The following is a 21798-nucleotide window of genomic DNA, read 5'->3' as shown; positions in this document are numbered from 1 at the left end:
CCCCTCCCTCCCACCCACGTATGCCTGGCCATGCTCTACCCACTATGTGTCGTGCAGTTGGACCTCAAGCTTACGCTGCAGTCCCTGACTATGTAATGAATGCTGATTATGAACTATGCACTATATGATGTGTGTGAACTGACTTTTAAAACTATGACTATGTGTATGAATATATAGCTTTTAACATTGCATGTTCTATACTGGCTTTCACTGTAGTCCGTCAGTATGCTATGTGAGTGGGGGAAGGGAACATTGATCAGTAGCATTCAGTTAATTAAGACTGGTGTTATGAGGGTGAGAAGGATTACATGGAACAATGAGGAAAGAGACAGCGAGAAAGACAAATAGGACAGCTATATAAACTGGGAGGAATGACATCTCTAGTCAATGAGTTTGTGTTAGATCAAATTCACAGACATAGAATTTGAATGGCCTTTAACAACACATCCAATTTCATCGCCAGGCTTTTTGTACAGTCTTGTAGCATGTCTAACTCCCCAGTTTAATATAAGCCCACACATTTTGAAAGCATTTTTGTTCATAAATATCTTTTAGTAGTTTAAATCGACACTACATGTTGACAAAGAAGAAAAAAAGTTTATAGTCAAACAAACAAAAATCTCAAAAATCTTTAACTTTAATTGTTCACATTCAGTTGACTTGAACAGTGAAGTCAGCACTGGGTGTATCGATGACTACATTATGTGAACTTGACACAAGGAATGTAGTAAAGGAGTGCACAGTGGCAGCTGGCATTGCCTTTCAAAGTAAACCTTATAGTATAGAAAGCCCTGCCAGTCCACTCCAGTTCTATGAGCTATACAGACTATAACAAGATGAATGGGCAGTGTGGCAGTGGGCTATGTGATGTAACAGGAAAACCTTTAACTCTCATTTTTTCCTAACTTTATCCAAAATGGTTTCCATTGTCCATCAAGTCAAGTTGATATCTTATTTTAAAAAGTATTTAAAATATTTTTATTGTTATAAATATTATTTTGATCATTATTATTATTATTGATGTTAAATAACATTCAGTTAATTTAATCTAATTAGACCCAATCCAGATTCATGGCACAAAAAAGTGTAAACACGATTATTGGTCTTTTGAAACAGTAAATGGTACGTTTAAATAATTTCAGTGTATTTTTATGTCTCAAGTTGATCATACAGTAAAAAAAAAACTCTGGATTGGAACTTTGAGTTTCTAAATCAAGCAACACACAATGAATGAAGCACAACATACAAACAGAAGAGACTGAGCACAGATAGACAGAGGTAATGAGACAAAACAAAGAAAGAGAGAGAGATGTGGCTGTGAAGTAATGTGCCGATGATGAGGTCACTCAATGCGTTGAGAGCTACCGCTCCACTGTGTTCCTGGTCCCCAGCCCCTCGCCGCCCATTACCAGTTCTGACTGTCGCACCTCAAAGGGCATCTCATCCTCAGCATTTTCCACCATTTCCTCTCCCCCTTCTTCTTCCTCACCAATATGGCAACTCTAAATAAATAGAGAGGGGAAATAAAAAAATAAGCTTGTTTCTATTATGCACATATCAAACTTCAGCTCATAGCCAAACCCCTCTGCAATCACTCACCTTTGCCATAATGTCGGCATATGCCATATAAAGGTGATCTGTATCAAGTTTACTGAAATGGGGACAAGAGAAAACAATTGGTGAACAAGGAATTACACAAAATGCATAAAATCTAAATAAATAAATAAAACCATCTGTTTGTTCTACATTTCTGCATTTCAGTCTCGCTGTATCAGCAAGGAACTATCTAACCTCTTTTCTGTTAGAGCGGTACGACTGAAATGCAGAATAAGCTGGTGGAGGGGATCTGGCTTTGTTTCTTTCTCCTCCTCTTCATCTCCTTCCTCTTGCTCCAATGCTTTCTGGAGTGCACAGGGAGAGGAAGATTGAGCAATGGTGCACAAAATACAAACAATTCCAGATGAAACAGATGTGAGATGACACTCACAGATAAGTCATCTATCATCCTGTCTTCAAATGAATATCCTTCTGTGTGCAGCCAGTTGCGTTTGTATCCCTCAAGGAACATGTTTGAAGCTCTGTGCCTGCAGTGCAAAAAAATACAACAAAAAACAGCTTGTATTTCCATTTTCAAACATCTGTTGTGGTTATTTTGTGAACATGTCAGTTCTCACAGTTTTCTTACCTTGGAATGTTGTAAAGAGGCGTCATTCTAAAGCAAGCGACCACGGCCCTGCGTCTCTGCTTGGACAACAGTTTGTGCCACACCATCTTCTTGGATTTAAATGGGTGCTCCGTCTATACCAGAGAAGGTAAACATTCTTGGAAAAGTGGCCAAAAGACTTCCTATGGTAACTTTTTATATACAGCAGGGAAATATTATTATATATTATATATTAACCCCATGATCAGAATATGGAGTAAATTGTAGTTAAAAAAAGACAGCAAAGCCTGAAATTAAGCTGTTGCTGTTTTTATCTGCTGTCTGATAAAACATGGATTGGTTCATACAACATTCATTTCTTAGGTTTCTTTAAGAAAATTAAATAGTAAGTCAAATTGCATTTATATAGCACCTTTTACAAATAAAACAAAGTTACAAAGTGCAGTCACAGTTGAAGGACCAGGACAGAGTGTTTGCCATTGTTAGCCTGCATGAGGATATCATTAGTTACTTTTAGTAATGTTGTTTCTGTACTATGTTGGTGGCGAAAGTCCGATAGGGAAATTATTAACACATTGTGTTCTTCTATGACCTCAAAGTTGCTGTGCATTATTTTCTGGAATTTAAGAATGATTGCTGTACTGTTAAAAATATTAAGCACTTTGTTTATTGTTTGTATTTATTATTCACACACTATAGTAGAAAGTTTAAATCTAATTCAAATAACATGTACACAATTAGTTGAGTACAATCTTATTTTTCAAAGCTATTTCCATCTCTGTCAGTGATCATTTTCTCATTATCTGTGCTGGAGAAACTGTGTGTGTCTACTACAGTTAGTGTGGTTGAGTATGGCCACTCACAACTTCAAGATGGTAGAGGACAGCAGAAACCTCCTGCACTCTCTTTACAACTTTCACTGGAGCATCAGCATCTTCAGCCTTCCCTGCCATTTCCTTGTACAGGGCCATCTGCCAGCGCATGGATGGGTTGTCCACCTGTCCACAACACAAAGTTACAGAGCTTTCTGAGATATATTGTGAAAGATTAAAATCTGATTCCTTGGAGGCAAATACAACACTCTTGGACTAACAATCCAGGAATTATACCTTGCCCTGAAGATGAAGGTTGTTCTGCAGGAACTCTCTCACTTCTTCATCAGTGTCTCTCTGTAAAGTAAAAAGCTTTATCAATCAGTCCTCCTAAGAATAGAGAATAGTTATGGAATGGTCACTATACTACATATACAATACAAATCAGGTAACAGATGTTTACCATAACCAAGTTCATTCAAAGTCAGAAAAAAAAATACCAAAGAGTATCGGATCTTTGCCAAGTTGATGAGCTCTTGATCGGCGGGAGAGCACATGTTGAGGCCTATAGGGAGCATCTTTTTCAAGGCAGCCACAATAAGTGAAGTCTGCACAGAATAACGGTCTCCCCGTCTTTTCTTCTTGGTACGTTCGGTATCTGAGCCTCCACTCTGAGAAAAGGGACAAAAAACCAAAAAGCATTCACAGTATCTTATAAAATGCCAGAGGTATAACACCACAGTTAACACTGCTTTGTATGACAACAGTCTTGATTCAATGCCAGGCAGTCACTTTCATGGATATAAGCTCTCATTAGTAATTAAATACTTTTTCCTATAATGCTAGAAATGACTGCAACACCACGAGAGTAAATATGCTACTGATTCTACACAGTATGCAACCGTACATCACATCAGTGTGAACATGAGTTTGTCAACACAGTCAGAATTAATTAGAATTCATGACAAACCTTGGTGATTGTATTAACTACTGAACATCACCCTATCTTTTAGTAATGAGTAGATCTCTCCGTGTAGCCATACCCAGCTACATTTAGAGGGGATTCTTGTTAAACATGTTACTGTCAGCTATGTGTAAATAAAATGTAAGTGCCTACATTTAAATGTCTACATTCCTGTTATTCCCCAAATATGAAAAACATTCTTTCTCTGAGCTCAGACTGGTAAGTAGAGGGTGTAGTGACAATGTGAGGGCAAAGTGGGAATATAGCTGGCTTTTGGAAAGGGAAGCTGAAAGGAATGGGATAAGAAAGTGATCAGTGAAATTGCATTTACAAAACATGCAACAGAAAACAGATTTCATTCAAGTGACAACCCATTCAGCATTCCTTGAACAGGATACATAGCTAAAACAAACTCAAATGTTTTTTTCTCTAATTGAGAATTACATTTTGGAACAACTGAAGTGGTGAAAGATTAAAATATTAGACGAAGTTACTGAAACAAAACTCTTGAAATTAGACTGATTAATAGCAGGCTGTTAAAATCACACAACTACTGTAAAACAAATCTATGGGATATGTCCCTGTGCTCAGCTCCTGAACTCCAAGTCCTTCTGTTATCTGCTCTTTCTGGAGTCCTCCAAGATGTGCGAATGTATGTTGACATGTATGAGAGTTTACAGTTTACAGTATAAATGCATTTTGCCATATGAATGTTTAGTCTATTAAATGCATGCTCAATGAATAGGTCACATGGTATTTCTATTTGAGCCATAGAAGTGTAGATATCAGCATCACACAGTAACAGCCACCTCACACAAAAGAGTATTGTGCAAACTTGAGGATTTGGCGACTGTATTGATGAGTGATATTGATACTACTCATTAACCTAATATGGTCCACTGACCTTTACAAAATCCATAGTCAGTTATTATGGTGTTGTTTACAGTGTTTGCCTTGTGGAAATAATGGCTAGATTTTATCGGTACATCTGTTCATCAAGTGACTGCAACCTGACAATTCAACCACATATGTTAAGGCTGAAATGGAAAAAACAAACAGAAGAGGCTGGTTACAGGCTATCTAATGGCAATCTTTTCATCAAAGGTGTTTGATGGGGTGTCATTGTCAGACATGTACAATTAAGTGAACCCCAGAGGCCCTTCGCCCCCCTATTCAAGTTAAATAACAAACAGTGCCAGATGTACAGCTTCTGCTTCAGTCCAGTGCCAGATGCAAGTGTGTTATGAAAGACTAGTTAAGAGGAAACAGGCTGCAAAGCATTTAAGGGAATACTTTAGATAATAAGAGTGAATTAATGTATTGGTTAGGTTCATGGTCATTTTGAGCACAAAATCTAAAGATGGAACCCAACAAATGTTTTAAGAAATCTGCTTCAGTGATGTTAAGCATCAAGTCTTGTGTTAGTGTGAATACTAGGGAGTGTAAAGGAAACCATGGTGTGAAATGATATTTCCAGGGAGGAGAAAAGAAAGAGCACAGAGAAGACTAACATCATCCCCTAGAGGCAAAAAGCTGCATTACAAAAACTACAGATCAACCATCCTTCAATGAAAAGAAACAAAAGACATACTAGAAGACTCCAACTCAACTATGATCAAAAAAGAGCAAACTCAGTGACAGGATGATGGCACTGTGCTCTCACTACCACCTTGGGCTTGGTGTAAAGCCCAGTGCCATGAGCCCAACTCTACAGCTGAGTACTTTCATCAAGCGCCTCCAGACTCCCCCCCTCACACACTGGCAGGACCGGGGATGGCCCACAGATGGGACCTTCCCTTTTGTCCAGTGATCCTTTATGAGAATGACGTGAATGTCTCTCTCTAGTGCGTATGCATTAAAGTTTGTCCTTATGTATAAGTTTGCACTAGTTAAAGTCTACAGTATGTAGGCATAAATCAGTTTTATTTAAGACATGGAGCGATCCAATCTAAGACTGTGTGTCAGTGCACAAGTGCAGAGGCTCGTACCCTGGGGTATAGCAATGCTAATAGCGGTGTAAGTGGATCCAAACTCCATCTGTTGCTTCTTTGAAGAAACTTCTGGCTAGGATTTTCAAATTCTATTAATATAAATAACTATATATTTATAGCAATGACACATTCTCAACTGAGTTGTGTTCCTCTCGATAGGCTGCAAAGAATTCATGACTAAGCAGACACAGCTGCATGTACAGAAAAAGCATTTGTCACTAGCACCAAATTAGTTGTCTTGGGTCCTGTCTCTATGAATGGAATGCGCATGTCTCTTTGTCTGTGTCTGTGTGCATGAGCGAGTAAGTAGGCTTGTGCAAGTGTGTGGTTGTGAATGTATGTGGATCAGATGTGCCAGTGTGCTGGAGAGGTTGATGAAAAGCTCCCCCAAAGTGAGGTGCCATGCGATCAGCACAGCGGTCGTGCAGGAACAAAGTCTAACCTCTGAGTCCCCGCCCTGGAAACCCAGCCGCAACCAAAAAGAAGAGGACAAGGGACAGCCAAAGAGAGAATAATGTTAACACAGCTGCTATCGTTCTCAAATTTGCGATTTAAAATCAAACCTCCAAAAGGTATTCACTATGTTTAACCAAGCCCAGTAAACAAGAATATAAAAAAATAGTACATACACAAAATCAGAAACTACCAGAAACTAAGGCACTAACCTGGTGGATAAGTGCCTTTCTGTTTTAGATTGCTTTGATGGATTATAGTCAGTGATACAATATTTTGAATTTCCTGAGGCCAAGACAAAACTATAGAGTTCAATAATTACTATTTATATTTGAATGGCTGAAAATGGTCGGTAAAGTAACAAAATCTTAAAATCATGATAAAAAAAACAAGGGCACAAAGAAAGAAAGACATAAAGCTGTTGCTCAATATGCCTGATTTGAGATCTGACACTACCAGCGTCACTGCAGCACTGGCTCTGCCTTTTATTAACTTACCTTGCTCATTTTGCTCTTGCTGTCAGCGGTGAGGAATGACATGTTATTGATCTCATTCATCACTACAAAGTTCTGTTCCTCCCGCTTGAAGTTCTACAATAAAGAGAGAAACGGGAAACATATGGTAAAGGATGAGTGAGCTGCTAAGAAATGGCTGCGTTCAAAGGCCAAATGAACATACTCACATGAGACTTGGACCAGAAAATAAAGACCTCCCCAACCATTCGGAAGAGCTCCTCTGCATCTGGGTCTGGGCATGTCAGCCACCTTGCTCTGTAGCAGAATATATTACTTTGAATCACAAAAGGTTTGGCTAATGAACAATATATGAACACATAAGTGCATTATGTTGAATTATTCTGTCAATACCAGTTAGGATTCATGGTTCAAGATGTGTAATATCTTGGTGTTTGTAACTTTATTGTACCTGTTGTTGTCCACATAACGAATAAGTAGAGGGTAGAGAGCATACAAGTCTCTGCAGAGGACAGCAAACTCATCACGTATAGTGCCGTCTTCTTCATCCCCCTCTGATTTACCCTCCATCCGCAAATGGTCCTCTTCAGCCACTACCTTCGAAGTGCGTTTCTTCAGCTTATCCATTGTTGGGATGAAGTGGGACTTCAGCATTTCTGGCTTTGCCCTGCTAACAATAGGCTGAGAGAACACTAAGAGACAAAACAAATGGTGTCATGACACCTCTACAAAAAATGACTCAGGTGTACTCAGTGAAACATTAATATTTAAAACTCACCAGCCAACCTCTTCATCCAAGAGGCCTCATCAATACCCAAGTTGTTGACAACAATTTTCATGATGCTGCCCAGTAACTGATTGAGGTGTTCTGATGTGACACTGGTGCAGAGCCGGCACTCCATCTCTGGAAAGTTTTCAAATCCTCTCTCCCACCAGCGGGGCAGGTAATTACACAGCATGGGCAAAGTGATTTCAATCACATGAGGCATCTCAGTATAGCGAGCCCCTGACTCGGCCAAGTCCCCAATCTCCTTCAGCAGAGCATCCAGCTCTGGAATGTCTGGACATAATTCCTGGACCTCATTGGGGAGGCCCAAGACTTCACAAGAGAAGTAGTGAAAAGTTAAAAACAAGATTTGTTTAGACAGAAAACAAATCAGAGAAAAGAGTAATGCACTCACTGGCTCTCTCCCTGGGTGTCTTTGTGGTGTAGACGGAGAAAGCGTTGAATTCATTTAGATAGGGCTCTAAGTAGGCCACTGGCATAGCTGCTGCAAGGTGAGCCAAACACTCTCCAAGAGCTGGCCTCTGCCTGTAAACGTAAAGGACAAGTGCAAAAAATGCTCACACGTATCTACTTCTAACTCACTTTACAGATTGTAATGTATGCAGCTATGGAGTTACCTCTCAACATGTGGATTCTTGACAGTCCCCAGGGAGTAGATACTACACATGATGCGATAGCATGACATCTGTAGATCATCCACTGTATGCAAATAACAGTGACAGGTACAGCAGTGTCAGGATAAATGAATTAATAAATAAACACCACGTAAAATCAGAAATAGTACCAATATCAAAGTACTCACGCATAACATCATCTCCAAACTGGTGCTGAGCGATGTGATCAAACAGGGAGGTAAGCACTGGGAGCAGGGCGATGGTTGTGTAGTTAATGTTTTGGGACACGCCTTTCACTTGCTATAAAGAAGAGAGGCAGTAGGATATTTAAGGTGCAATGTTTAACAGATTGTTTGCAGTCAGGAATAGCAATATTTCAAATATGGTGTCCTTCTATTACCTGATTGCCTTTGGATACTTTGCCCAGTTTGAGGTTCTCTACCATCTTCTCTATATCATCAGCAGCACTCTCAAAGAATGATCGCAGCCCCGCTTTCACAATCTCAGGCCCCGACTTCATTACTGTCCTAATAAAGCACATAAGAAAGATTTTAATGAAAAACCAAACAAGAAACATAATCATCTTAACGATATTACACACATCATGTGAGAAAATTAAAAATACTAAACCTTGCATCCAGTGACCGAGCCAGAATGTGGAGACAGTTAACGATTGCTGAAGCATCAGTTCCTGCACATAAAAATACAGTTCTGCTGTGAGGTCTTATGTTGAATTCAGATCACAATATTGGTATACATATAAAGCAAGATCAACTGCACTTGCTCTAACCTGGATGACAATACATCATATACAATACAGCCACATATGAGAAACACAGAAAAGAATGAAAAGATTCAGAAAGAATTTGACATCTTACCAAAGAGAGAAACTCTGTGTCTCACCAGAGCGGACATTTTACAGAAGATACTATGATGAAAAGGAAAGGAAAGGGAAGAAAGGGAAAATGCAGGAAAAAGGAAATGCTCATAAAAGGTAGAAAGTGATATACAAAAAGAATACAAAACATAGTGTCTCTGTGTGTTCTGTATAAGACAGGAAATCACCTTGCAATCATCTCCTTCTCCTTATTGGAAGAATGCCCACCACTACCCAGAACTTTTGCAGGTGTCGACAAGAAGTAGAGGCAGTGGTTTTTGAAATACTGGTTGATGAGAGGCATCAAGATCTGAGAGAGAAAGTTTTCACACTTAGTACAGTGATGATAACAAGTTAGGTCTTCAGAATTGTGACCACTCTAGCTTTACACAATAATCTCACCTTGGCAAAAAATTTGATTTCCTGCTCATGTGGAGACTTTTCCACTCGTCCGCTGCTTACCACAGCCTCTGTACAACAAATATGATAGTATCACAATAACGCTAGCAACAAAGATCTACTTTGAATTACACCAACACAATTCTATTAGATGTTAAAGTATCTGTTCTTCATCCTTGTCCCACAGTACCAAGATGAGCGATGAACTCCTGGGCAATTTCCATCCATTTCAACAGCTTCTGCAGGAAACCATAAGCAAATCTCTTCTCGATGGATGAGATGTCAGACTCCATATCTTTCAGGCCCCTAAAGTAAAACTGAATTTAAATCTTTGTACTTGAACACTTTCCACCATGAGTATGTGTGACACATCATAAAACATAATTTCAGAATGGAAATAATGCAACTTCATTACTGGCTCCCTTATAGTCAAAGGATCAATTATCATAAACAGAAACATAAAGTATTACCTAAAACTAAAACTAATTGCTATGATGTATATTGCTATTGATTTGTATAGATGCAACCTGCTGTGCTGTTATCATGTTTGTGTCATTTGTATAGGCAGGTGATCTGAAGATACTATCTGCTAGGGCCATATAATTAATATAGATAATAGTTTGAAACAAATACAGCTCCTTGCTAGATTTTCTACATAAACCATTCTTCTGCATTACTACCTTGTGACAGCATATCCATTAAGCTGCAGGAACTTGAGCAGCTCATGAGCCTTCTCTCTATCTCGTGCCTTTTCTTTTGCTGTCAGAGTATCATAGGGCACCAGCAGAGGATGTGTTCCACCTCCTACACAAAACACAAACACAATCAATACTCTTGAAGAAAATGGGCAAAAGCCAAATCTCTCATTTTTCATAGGTCTAGGTTCCCTCCACTAAAAACTATCTTACCTTTGGACTGCAGTTCCAACTTTTTCTTCCGTCCCCATGTGTTATGGTAATTTTCTGCCAGTTGCTCTGCCATAGACTGTAAACAGAGGATGAATTAATAATCTATCAATATGAATATTGATCAGATACTAAGATTATAACACAGAAGGTTAAAATATTTAGTGCCATACCTGCAGGTCTCTTGAAAGAGCCATGTGTGTGATATCAATGGGCTGTGGACTGTAGCCATGGCTTGGGTCATACGTTGCCTAGAATCAAAACAGCACTCATTAGATACTGCTGTGATAACACTAATAAGTATTAGTACAATTCATCCAATCTATACCTGGGCGGTCTGTGAGATTTTTCGTGATGCTGCCTTCTTCTTCTCGGACTCTTCTTCCTCTCTAGCTTTATCTATGTTCCACTCCCATGCAATCATGGCTTTGACTGACTCTTTGATTGGCCAACGGTAGATCTCTTTGTCCTGCCAGAAGAAAGTTCCCAGTGATCAGAAGCAGGTACTGATGAAGTTAAAGGAAGAGTCGAGGCACAGCGTGAGTGCAGACCTACCTTTTCTGAGAAGGTTTTGTAAGGCCTAAGCATGGGATGAGTTTTTGCATTTTCATCCAGCACCTCACCATATGACCAGTTATTCTGGATCTGAAAAATACATGTATATACAAAACATATATTAAAGCTGTCATTCAGGTTTTCAAATATTTTATGGCTTCCTTCTTACTTGCACTAAGTCTGAATCCATTTGGAATTATAAATCCTAATACCTGTTCTGATCAAACTAACCCAGCAATGTTGCTGAATAATAGTATTAGACGATTAAGTGTGGATGAAAACAAAAGTCGTACCTTTTCAAAGGCCCATCTATCGTGTGTATATTCAGCATATTTGTTGATAAAGGGATCCAGTCTCTCAGGGATGATAGTGCTGTGGTTGGAGGAAGAATCAGAGGGTTTTTAGCTTTGATTATTTATCTTATATCTTAAAAAACATGACAAAAATCCTCTTACTTGGTGGTCTCTACTGGTTTAGGATCAAAGTTTCCCTCTGCATCTACTGATGCCTTTTTCTCGGTTTTGGAGGAGTAGCTGGCATCTACATAATCGGGAGGTATTGCTCCAGCAATGGCGCAGATGCATGGCATTGAAATTTTGAAAATTTCAGCATCAAATTTCTGTAATGACAATAACAAAATATTACAATATGCCCATAAACCATCTAAAGTACGGATAAAGAGAAACCTCATATTGAAGGAGCTCCACCTTGTGTGCCAGCGATTCAAAGATCCCCCAAAACAGTTTGCGAGTCAGATGCAGCTCCTCTTCTGATGCAACTCCAAAGTTGGCCCAACCATTAGGGAGGCAATAATATTTCCAACACCGCTCATAGTGATTGGTCAAAAGCTAATGAACAAGTAAAAGTAAAAAAATGAATACCAGAAAAACATGATAACTGAACGAGAAGTTTTGTTTTTAAGAGTTTCAAAATATCCTAAGGTCCTTATACCTTCAGTGGCATTTTGGCATACTCATTGAGAATGGGCACATCAAACACCAGCCGCCTCAGCAGGTGCTGAAGCATGGATGGACGTAAATGTCTGAAAGAAGGATAACCAAAGTTAATGTCACTTGTGAACATGGCAATATTAAATGACATGAAAAGTTTGCCATAAGGTTAAACTCACTTGCACAAAGCCATGAGGCACTCTTCGATGATGTCTCTTTGGGCCTTTGTGAAGGCTCGTCCACGAGACAGACGGTAGATTGTGTGCAACATAGAGTCGATCATTATGGCTCGGTGGTCACTGCCAGCAAAGAGTGGGGCACACTTGGTGATAAGTGGCAACACAGCAGAACACAGGTAGCGGTTCAAAGCGAGGGCCATCTCTGTGGTGCTGAAAGCAACCTGTGAATCAGGTCCAACAGTTTGGTTATAATCCTTCTCTGCACTTCGCCCCAACGACCATATACAACTGTGTGTTTGCAAACTGTTTGAGGCTCACCGTGTCCAATGAGGCAGCAGCCCTCATGTCGGGCAGAAAGCCCACCTCCAGCACGTGGAGTAGGAAATCCTGGTTGTCAATACCATACACTCTGTCCAGGAACAGAACCATGGGAGCCTTGTGATCCGGCACAAAACTAGCTGACATCTTTGGTTCTATGATGCTGTTGTCTAAGCATGTCATAAAGAAAACATTTTTGAAAAAATTATTAACAAAATGCAAAGTTGGACAGAAGTGATCGGATGACAAAGGGAGCTTTTAGCATTCAGCTGTATATAATTTATGTTCACATTACATGTACTAACATCATACTCTGTGTGTTGATTAAATGGATAAACACTGATTAAAGCCACCTAACTTCATAACTTCTGTATGTTCTCCCAAGTCTTTACCTTTTCCAAAGGAAGGTATCTGAAGAGGAAGGCTTATGACTCCCACCAGATCCTCAATAGGGACCAGAGACCTCAGGATGGCCCTGATCCTCAGAGCCTCACCCTTACCAGCCTGGATCAACTGTAGAGACAAAAGCTCAGTTTTTCTATAAAGAACATTTTCAACAAGATTTCTTATTCGTGTAACTTTCTTTCTTAGTCCAGTATGGTAGCTACTAAACAGCTTACGTGCATCTCTGGAGCACAACGTCCCAGCAAGTCAATTAGGGCAGAGTAGAAAGACATAATGGCGTTTCCCAGGTGCACCCTGTTCTCCTCATGCTGCTCTTCTCCTCCAAACCTACCAGAAAAAAGACAGTGGCTCTCAATCTTTCTTGTACAGCAAGAGGAGATAATACATTCTTTGGCGCCTAAATACCATCAAATGGCTTTCGAACCAAAGCTGAGAGCTCTTACATAGGAAAGCGCCTATCTTTCTTTACACTGGGGCCATCCCTTGCAGGGTCCTCTGATATTTTGATGGCCTCCTCTATTGCAGCCAGCAGACCATTACCTCCCTCCCCTCTTAGGGCTGGACCAAAGCACTCAGGCCTGCGAATGAGGAGACGTACCACTACGTTGGCATTCTCTTCTACGCTCTCTCCTACAGGAAGGAAAGAAAAACATTAATTGTTATTAATAAGGGAGAAAAAGGGAAACAATAGGGCCATTAGAATAAAAAATTGCATTGTGTATCAAATTAACAATCAGACCATTGACAAATACTGCAAAGCGAAGAAAGTCAAGGTATTTTTCTCCACCACAAGGATTCCAGCCAATGTCAGGGTAGCCTTTAGCCAGTAGCATTGGACAGCTCTGAAGTCCACATCCAGCTAAATACTTCACCACCTGGAAAGATATCAGTGTACTCAGATGAGTAAAGAAGCGAAATGAGAAGAATGTTGCACAATGCCTCTTTGTGCATATTGACTTCATTTTACCATTTCTAGGTCCTGCTCTTGGAGAGCCAATGCCAGCTCATTGTTGTCAATACAAGAGGCTGCAGCCACATCCAAGGGGGTGGAGCCCCGCATTCCTAAAGAACAGCAGAGAATATTCCAGCTTTAGCACAGTTCACACATTAAGAACAAATAATCAAGAATAATAGTGGAACTCAACAAAGACAATCACCAAGGCCGATGCCACTGTTCTGGAGAAGGTAGCTGAGGTGGTCAAACATAGAGCGCTGATTCTGACGACTGATGCGACAGAAATAGCAGAGAAAACGGCAACAGTTTGTCACCACTCGAGGGAATCTGATCTCCTGTTGGAAGAAAGCATGTTAGAAAAGTAAAGTTCAGTAACATATAATGTTGGTCTTATTGCTTACTTTTATTATTTATTTTATTATTTTCTATTACCTGGTGGTAAGGTCTAACTGTACATTAAGCACACTTATAATACAGTTGAGTAGAACAAAAAACATACCTTTGAGTCCCCACCACCCAGTACATTAACCATGACCTCCATGACAGTTTCATGCATGCCCAGAGCTCGCATCAAGTTTGGGTGCTGGTAGAAAACTTTGTTACTCATGATGTTCCTGAGGAAGACAAAAAGAAAAGTTGACTTATATGCAATTATAAAAGAATTCACTTTAAGGAATTAAGAATCAATCAATATAGCAACCCGATGCTTTGAATCATGAGCCTCTCCTCTTCCGGACCCATCTGGACAATAAGCAAAGAGCGGATCTGGCCCAAGCACTCCAGCAGGTCCATGGTGTCGTGAATTGACACTGCATTGATGGTGTAGGCCTTGGGAAGGGCGCGCATGAGCTCACCCAGCCCATCGTACTGCCTGTGAAGGAGGCTGAACATCATACGCACTAGCTCAGGGTTCTGGATAAATGACTCCTGGGCCCAGTGTATCATAGTGTGGGAAATCAGCTCCTGCAATGTGCCTGGTAAATAAAGTACAAAGAGTTAAGCAATAGTAATACAAAAGATGCTATGTACTGTAACAAACTAATTATAAGGGTTGGTGATATGTATGGAGTGGGGGTATATATGGGGTGGCAAAAACACAATTAGCTAACCTGAAATTGTAAATTCTACATAACATGCAAAAGATGAGAGGCTCACTTGGTTTTTTATCTTCCTGTGGCTCAGGCTCGACCTCTACCTTCCTCTCACGGAATTTTTTCACCTTTTCCAACAAACGGAGCAGTCGTCCACGAACAGAATTATCCACTTCTTCCTCTTCTTCTTCTTCTTCAATATGAACACCTGAGGTTTTGAACACAATACTGTAACTTCTACTAAAAGCTGCAATCCGCACTGCTAATTCTAAATGCTGATTTCACAAGACTTAATACTGTTGTTGAAGACTTACCACAGTGTACTAGCAGAGCGTTGTGAAAATGTAGCATAGATTCACGGACTTCATCAGGAACAGGGCATTCTTCATCCTCAGCGCAGTTCTTGAAGTTCATGAGCATGTTGACCTACACAACAGCAAGTATGTTAATTTTAATTTCAAACAGCGTTTGTGTATTTTAGAATGGAGATTATTTTTAACTTAACAATTCTTAATACAATTAAACAATCAATAAATGTGCTCTTTGCATGCATTTGTCTTGGTGCACCTGCTCCTGTGGGGGGGAGCGAAATTCACGGGTCTTGCGGGCAGTCTCGGCTGCACTCATGGTGAAGGCCATCATAAGTTCATTGTAGCGCTGCCTTTGGTTGGACTGTATCTGGCTGACAAACTGGTCTGAAAAGGCAGTGATGGCCTCCACTCTGTGACGTAGCTCACAGTCACAGAAATATTGCAGCAGAGTACACATCTAAAAGGACAAAAGCAAAGTGAATCACTGATACTACACTAACAGTATCAATGGAAATAATAGATTTCTTTGTATATTCCAGATCAGCCATACCTGCAATTTGACAGACTCTGGTAGCTTCATCTGGAAAAGTCCTTGCTCAAGATTATCTTCTTTATTTTCGCCACCTGTTTCCACAAGTTTCTCCTTCTCTGTTTCCTCCGCTCCTTTCTCACCATTTACTTGCTCTGTCTCCTTCACCGTTTCTTCATGTGGCATTACGGCTTCTGTGCTCTCCAATTCTTCCTCTATTTCTTCCTCTTCCTCCTCCTCTTCTTCACCCAAGCCGTCGTCCTCATATTCCTCTTCTTCTTCCCCCCCAACTTCCTGCTCTTCTTCCTTCAATGGTCCTGCATTTGGGGGTGCTTTTTGTTCATTCTCATCCTTCAACTTGGCAATCTCCTCAGTGGGCTCCTCTGCTTTCTTGCCACTGAAGACGGTGGGCTCGAGCATCTTCAGAATGTGTGTGACATCTTCATCATCAAACACACCCATAATGAGGAGGGTACTGATGAGCTTCAGGATTGGGACAAAATGAAACTCAACACTGCCTCCCACAGGGTCTCTCATGGCTTGACCTCCATCTTGCACAGCCTCAGTTAGCATGTTCAGGGCTTTGGTCTTTAGCACCTGAAAATACAAGCAAACTTATGGTTATTAGTGACTCAAGAGTTCCCTAAAATGCCTAAAACCTGTTTAACCTCACCTGTAAGGGGATGACTGGACTCAGCGTGTAGATGTCTGGATCTGTTCCCACAAACCCAACGGAGGAGAAATGGAGTTTGGGACGCAGACATGTGGTGAGGCCAACCCCGGGTAAAGCATGAGATCTTTCAATGTACAGAGTGATGCTGCGTGTTTCGTCCGTCATTGGAACTATGAATTCCTTGTTGGTTCCCAGCCGGTTCCTCTTGGCAGACTCTAGGTGCATGCTGATAAGCAGGTCATAGAAGCCGCTCCTCATTGGTCCAGGTAGGTAGGTGTTCTCTATGGCGTAGAAGAGCTGGGATTCATCCACATGGCTGCACAGAGCGTGAGCCACACGGTTGTTTCCCAAAGCGCACACTGAACCATACAGCTTCAGAGTATGATAGTGGAACTTCAGCAGGTCCATACGTTCAGACAGCTCCAGGATGTCAATGCACCTAGAGGATGCAAAGGGGTTGATTTTGCAGGGAAAAAAGCAACACAATATTGTAACTTCTAACAACACAACAGATAAATGCATAGTGATGAGGCTCGGACCTGTTCTCCTCTGGGATATGGAGAGCCATCATTGTAAGTGGCTCCTGACACTGCACCACCCAGCCTAGTCTCTCACTAATACGGCCTGTCTCTGGAGCCAGGAAGTGGTTTGGCATGCGGCTCCAGATGACTGGGGTTAACATCTGGACATCAAGTCTAGGAGGGCACTGGGGGACAGGGTTCTTGCGTTCACTCCGGAACATGGCGGTTGAGATTGGCATAATGTTCTAGCAAGACAAGAAGAAGACAAATTATGTATTGGACAAAACAGTTACATAACAAAGTTAGTCATGTGTAATTTTAGTCTCGATTTTGAGGACCAGTGTAGACCGAGTGATTCACCTTGAGCTTGCCTAGTTCAAACTGAATCATATTCTGACTGGAAGGAAGGACAAAGACAGCTGGGAACAGTTTTGTGTTGGGCTCCACCTGCATGAAGGGGACAAAATATGATTGCATTATATAATGAATTTATAAGGAACTGTATAAACAACAGATTGAAGCTTATCTGACCTGGTAAAATGTGTTGATCTCTTTTCCATTAGCAGTGAAAGTCATGAGTCCTGTGTCCAAATCAATAAGACAACCGATCACAAAATCCTCTTGACTGACTCGGGTCTGCTGGGAGCTGCTGAACTCCCCTCCCCATACCATGTAGCAGTTACTGCGTTTTATACTGAAGAAGACAGAACAAAGAAAAAACAATTTATTGAATGACTGTTGTTCTCTGTCTACAAGAGTCAAATCAAATTTTGATATAAATAAATTTGACAAGAGTAACATACCTGTCATGAATGTTGCCTTTATCATCACCTACAGTGACTGTTACATTTCTCACTTTGTTCATGTCAAAATGATGGTCATACTGGTGATAGTCAGGTGTGATCCAGCCCACCCACACGCATCCGGGCTCCTGCCCCGCAAACACTCGAACAGAATAATAGTACTGGTAAGAAGTGGGAAATAAACATTAGTATAGTTTCAAGTGAAGATGACTCAACATGTTCAATATAAAAAAATGTAATAAAATACTGTTATTGTATCTACAATTAACAATATAAGCACAACTGAGCAAATTGTGCATGAATTAATAGTCATACTGTGGTGGTGTTAAGGATGATATCGACATCATCCCTGTCATCTGGCACCACATCTTCCATCAAGCGGGGCATGGTGGGAACAACAGGGGGTGGAGATATTAATGCAGCCTTCTTAGCCTTGAAAAGGAATCTGTAAATAACAGCAGCAATTACTATACATTACTATATATGAAAATGTAAACACAGTATCCCTGCTGTAGCCTCATCAAACCCCATACACTCCTTCTCAAGTCACTCTACATAAATCTATACAAACCCTTTCTTTTTGCTTTTCTCAGTTGAGGCATCCTTCTCATTCTCTCCATTTTTAATGGCAGGAATCTCTTTAGGCACAGAGGGTTCTTTCTTCTCCTCCTCCTGCTCTTTGCGAGAAGCTGACTTCTTAAGTATTTCAAAGTCAGAGTCTGGGTCCACCTCTAGCACATCATCTTCAGGGATGGTCATGGCACGAGTGAGAAGGGTGGTCCCTGCTCGGACTTTGAAGGTCTCATGAAACTCAACTGGCATGCTGAGTCTAAAGAACAGCAGATCTGTGTTGGCGTTCTGAGATCCGAATGTCTTGTGGGTCACTTTGAGACAAGGGGCAGTTTCCACTGTCCCATCAACACGGGACACCTACAACATAAATGAAAGGGGGCCAGGTGGTGATCTAGAGAATATTATTCATATTGGGAACTAAATCAAAACTCTGCAAGAAATAATGCACAATACCTCTATGTGAGGATGTTCATTAGGCACAATGATGAACTGGGGAAGGCTCTTGCTGAACCACATGGTAATGTCTCTTTTCATGTTGATAGCAAAGGGCTCAAATCCCTCCTGCAGCCCACAGATGGTAAAGTAGCGAAGACTGCTGACGTTCTGACCCAAGTTGATCCTGCCGACTTGGGACAGGCCCAGACTGCACACAGGTATGAAGCCTAGTGATGTTTGATACAGGCATGAACATGCATCAGAAACACAAACCCACATGTGCTAATATCCAATGTCTCTGCCTAAAAACATTTTCTAACGGTTACTGTACGTACCCTCTCCTATCTCGATATCCTTAAAGGCCATCTCCGAGCCAGAGTCACTGATCAACATTTCTCCATTGAGTGTAAACATGATGTTCATCTCTGTGAGGTCAATCATACAACCCACCACATCACCAGATTGCCACTGACGACCAAATGGCTCATTTCCAACATGCCAACGTTGGGCCTGGAAAAAAAATAGTACATTTTAGAGTTTTGTATTATAGAGGCTTTGGAATCCTTCATAACCAAGGTCTAACTCACACCTTGAAGCCATTGAAGACATAGGCCAACTCATCTCCACCAAGTTCCATGTCTGCGCGAACACTGGGCCTGGCCCAGCCCACTCTCATCTCCCCAACTGTCACAGCCTCAAACTCAAAGTACCACTTTCCCTGTGTGACAACATAAGATTTCTCTGCTCTGAACACTCTGATCTTATCTCCACGGGAGCTGCCTGGTCCATCCCCACCTACAATAACAAAAACACAGTAATGGACACTTAAAAGAAAAGCTTGTAGATTCCATAAATGCCTGTTGCTTTAAAGGTCCAGTGTGTAGGATTTAGTGGCATCTAGGGGTGTAGGTGCAGATCGCAACTCCCTTGCTTAACCCTCCCCTTCCAAGTGCAAATGAGAAACTACGATGGCCACAAAACACGCAAAAATGCGAACACTCCGATATAAAGGTTTGTTTTTTCCCTTTTGGACTACTGCAGAAACATGGCAGCTCAACATGGTGGACTCCACGGAAGGCGGCCCGTGGCGTCTGTAGATATAAAAGGCTCATCTGAGGTGACAGAAACATGACAAATCCTATACTCAGGTGATTATACACACTGAGTATGAATATTATATTCAGTTTCTGTCAATAGATCCTTTCACACTGGACCTTTAATAGCAAATCCTAAAAACATTATTCATAAACAAATATGCCTGCCATCCTGCTTGTAGACAAGCAGTGCAAACTTACTGCTCTCCTGGTCAGGTGGTTCTATGTTGTAACCATATCCAATGAGAGTGCGAACAGCTGCACAAACTGTGTCTCTGTTGGTCTTTTTAGTCTTTTCATCCAGGAGGTTGTAAGGAACCAGACGGGGATTGCGCTTGTTCATTATGTCCTATAAAATAAAATAATATCAAACATGAAAATGGAATAAAATAAACGTATGGAAAAAAACAAATTAATGCGGCATGTACCCATTGAAATATCGACACATACTTATTATTGTCATTATCACTATCGTAGGGACCTCTGCATAAAAAGACTGGTCATACCTGCACAATACTGTATGTCCAGCCTTGGCGAACCCGGTCTCTTGCCCACACGTTGTGTCCGTTTTCTGCCAGTCTCTCTACTAAAGTGTTCTGATTAGGTGTCAGCTTGACATGGTTGAGGTCCAGAGGGGCTGGCTTATATCCGTTACTCTGCATGTAACTAACAAACAATACTTTGTGATCAGAACTGGTCCTGGAGAGCCTTTAGGCCATTATCAGTGTACATGATAAAAGAGAAGCAATGTCACAAAATAAGTAAAAATAAATGAAATGCCTTGCAGCTCACGTTTTGGGGAGTTTGGTCCTCTTCAGATTCTCCTCTGCTTTCTCATCTCCCATCCCCACATGACAGCCTAGTGCCAGCAGAGTCCTTTGAAATGAGTCACACAAGGAATTAGAAATACAAAGAAAGGAAAGCACAGTGCTGCTAATTAAACTAAGGCACCGACTTACTTGAGTGTCTCCCCTGACATTGCTAAATTGTAGTTCTTCTCTGGTTCAGGCAGACTCAGGAAATCTACCAGACATGGGTGCAGCTTCTTGTTGTCGTCTCGAAACTTGACATTCATATTAAGGAACAAAGTGCAAAGATTTTTTAAGGAAATTGGAAACATTTTCTATGAGAAAGATGACCAACACTAAAAACACTCACTGCTGCATAGGTCCACCCTTGTTCAATGCGAGTAACAGCCCACAGCTCATGGCTATTTTCTGCAAGCTTCTCTCGAATGCGCTCCAAATGAGGAGGAAGTACAATCTGAAAGAATAATAAATTTAGTGCAATGGAAAAGATGTAGAAGAAGATGAAAAAGAGAAAGATTTTACCTGTATAGTGTCCACAGGGCAAGGAGTGAAGGCTGTATGTGAGAGGGACTGAGTTGGACCCAACAGGTTGCGGACGCCATCGAAATCATGCTTATACTCCTTGATGGGCTCAATCCGCAAACGGTCCCTGGGCAGCACTGCTTCATAGCATGGAGCATAGCCTGGAGGTGGAAGGAACTTGAAATCCCCATGACGCCCTCCGAGAAGAAATCGCAACCTTGTAGGAAGCGTGGAAAATGATATTATTTATCATTATTATTTGTCATAACTGTACTTCACTTAAGAAAAAATAAATTCATCATACTTCATTTTATAATTATGATTTAAAATGTCCTACGTAATGCCTGCAGAGAAGCTGACAACAGGGAAGAACAGGCCGTCCAGGTTGAAGTTCTCAAACATGCCCTGAACAGGATGTCCATTGATACGGAAGGAAATACTGGGCACGCTCAGATCCAAACAGCAGCTGACCACGTCCTCCGCTGCCAGCAGGTGCTGATTGGGTGTGGCAACGTGACGCGGAACACGTCCTGTGGGTACACAGAGCAAATGCACTCATGTTTGTCAATATACAAATTTGTAAGCATAAAAGCACAAAATCAAATTTGCTAAAAGGGTTTGATAAGATATAGATAA

The 21798-nt window shown here is 41.0% G+C and overlaps 1 protein-coding gene across 4 annotated transcripts in view; it reads right to left on the bottom strand.

Annotated features, from left to right (window-relative positions):
* The window catches only part of LOC118331151 (ryanodine receptor 1-like), a 49458-nt gene that overhangs the window by 17132 nt on the left and 10528 nt on the right, over positions 1-21798 (bottom strand). For 2 of the 4 annotated variants that reach the window (XM_035665930.1, XM_035665932.1), the window contains exons 20-81: positions 21500-21692; positions 21163-21379; positions 20990-21094; positions 20791-20894; positions 20624-20707; positions 20338-20497; positions 20033-20180; positions 19327-19532; positions 19073-19247; positions 18756-18964; positions 18301-18659; positions 18045-18174; positions 17730-17890; positions 17458-17620; positions 17287-17373; positions 16945-17171; positions 16406-16844; positions 15754-16329; positions 15460-15660; positions 15207-15318; positions 14957-15100; positions 14502-14775; positions 14301-14415; positions 14004-14136; positions 13814-13908; positions 13586-13721; positions 13290-13476; positions 13062-13173; positions 12834-12954; positions 12442-12611; positions 12124-12344; positions 11946-12036; positions 11702-11842; positions 11450-11613; positions 11288-11366; positions 10995-11084; positions 10768-10908; positions 10613-10690; positions 10443-10518; positions 10215-10338; positions 9725-9840; positions 9538-9605; positions 9324-9445; positions 9137-9186; positions 8889-8949; positions 8659-8785; positions 8447-8558; positions 8262-8343; positions 8039-8169; positions 7636-7956; positions 7309-7549; positions 7067-7154; positions 6882-6974; positions 6374-6388; positions 3477-3647; positions 3274-3333; positions 3028-3162; positions 2186-2298; positions 1988-2084; positions 1792-1901; positions 1600-1651; positions 1428-1502 (exon numbers count right to left, since the gene is read on the bottom strand). In XM_035665930.1, the coding sequence (XP_035521823.1) occupies positions 1428-1502; positions 1600-1651; positions 1792-1901; positions 1988-2084; positions 2186-2298; positions 3028-3162; positions 3274-3333; positions 3477-3647; positions 6374-6388; positions 6882-6974; positions 7067-7154; positions 7309-7549; positions 7636-7956; positions 8039-8169; positions 8262-8343; positions 8447-8558; positions 8659-8785; positions 8889-8949; positions 9137-9186; positions 9324-9445; positions 9538-9605; positions 9725-9840; positions 10215-10338; positions 10443-10518; positions 10613-10690; positions 10768-10908; positions 10995-11084; positions 11288-11366; positions 11450-11613; positions 11702-11842; positions 11946-12036; positions 12124-12344; positions 12442-12611; positions 12834-12954; positions 13062-13173; positions 13290-13476; positions 13586-13721; positions 13814-13908; positions 14004-14136; positions 14301-14415; positions 14502-14775; positions 14957-15100; positions 15207-15318; positions 15460-15660; positions 15754-16329; positions 16406-16844; positions 16945-17171; positions 17287-17373; positions 17458-17620; positions 17730-17890; positions 18045-18174; positions 18301-18659; positions 18756-18964; positions 19073-19247; positions 19327-19532; positions 20033-20180; positions 20338-20497; positions 20624-20707; positions 20791-20894; positions 20990-21094; positions 21163-21379; positions 21500-21692 (9188 nt within the window). The remainder of the gene's footprint in view (positions 1-1427; positions 1503-1599; positions 1652-1791; positions 1902-1987; positions 2085-2185; positions 2299-3027; positions 3163-3273; positions 3334-3476; positions 3648-6373; positions 6389-6881; positions 6975-7066; positions 7155-7308; positions 7550-7635; positions 7957-8038; positions 8170-8261; positions 8344-8446; positions 8559-8658; positions 8786-8888; positions 8950-9136; positions 9187-9323; positions 9446-9537; positions 9606-9724; positions 9841-10214; positions 10339-10442; positions 10519-10612; positions 10691-10767; positions 10909-10994; positions 11085-11287; positions 11367-11449; positions 11614-11701; positions 11843-11945; positions 12037-12123; positions 12345-12441; positions 12612-12833; positions 12955-13061; positions 13174-13289; positions 13477-13585; positions 13722-13813; positions 13909-14003; positions 14137-14300; positions 14416-14501; positions 14776-14956; positions 15101-15206; positions 15319-15459; positions 15661-15753; positions 16330-16405; positions 16845-16944; positions 17172-17286; positions 17374-17457; positions 17621-17729; positions 17891-18044; positions 18175-18300; positions 18660-18755; positions 18965-19072; positions 19248-19326; positions 19533-20032; positions 20181-20337; positions 20498-20623; positions 20708-20790; positions 20895-20989; positions 21095-21162; positions 21380-21499; positions 21693-21798) is intronic. The other 2 variants (XM_035665931.1, XM_035665933.1) reach the window with 1 other exon arrangement.

The sequence above is a fragment of the Morone saxatilis genome, unplaced genomic scaffold (assembly GCF_004916995.1).
Source record: "Morone saxatilis isolate NCDOM2014 unplaced genomic scaffold, NCSU_SB_2.0 Contig20, whole genome shotgun sequence".
NCBI lineage: Eukaryota > Metazoa > Chordata > Actinopteri > Moronidae > Morone > Morone saxatilis.
Note: the sequence above shows the minus strand (reverse complement) of the source record. Positions and strands in the feature narration are given on the sequence as shown.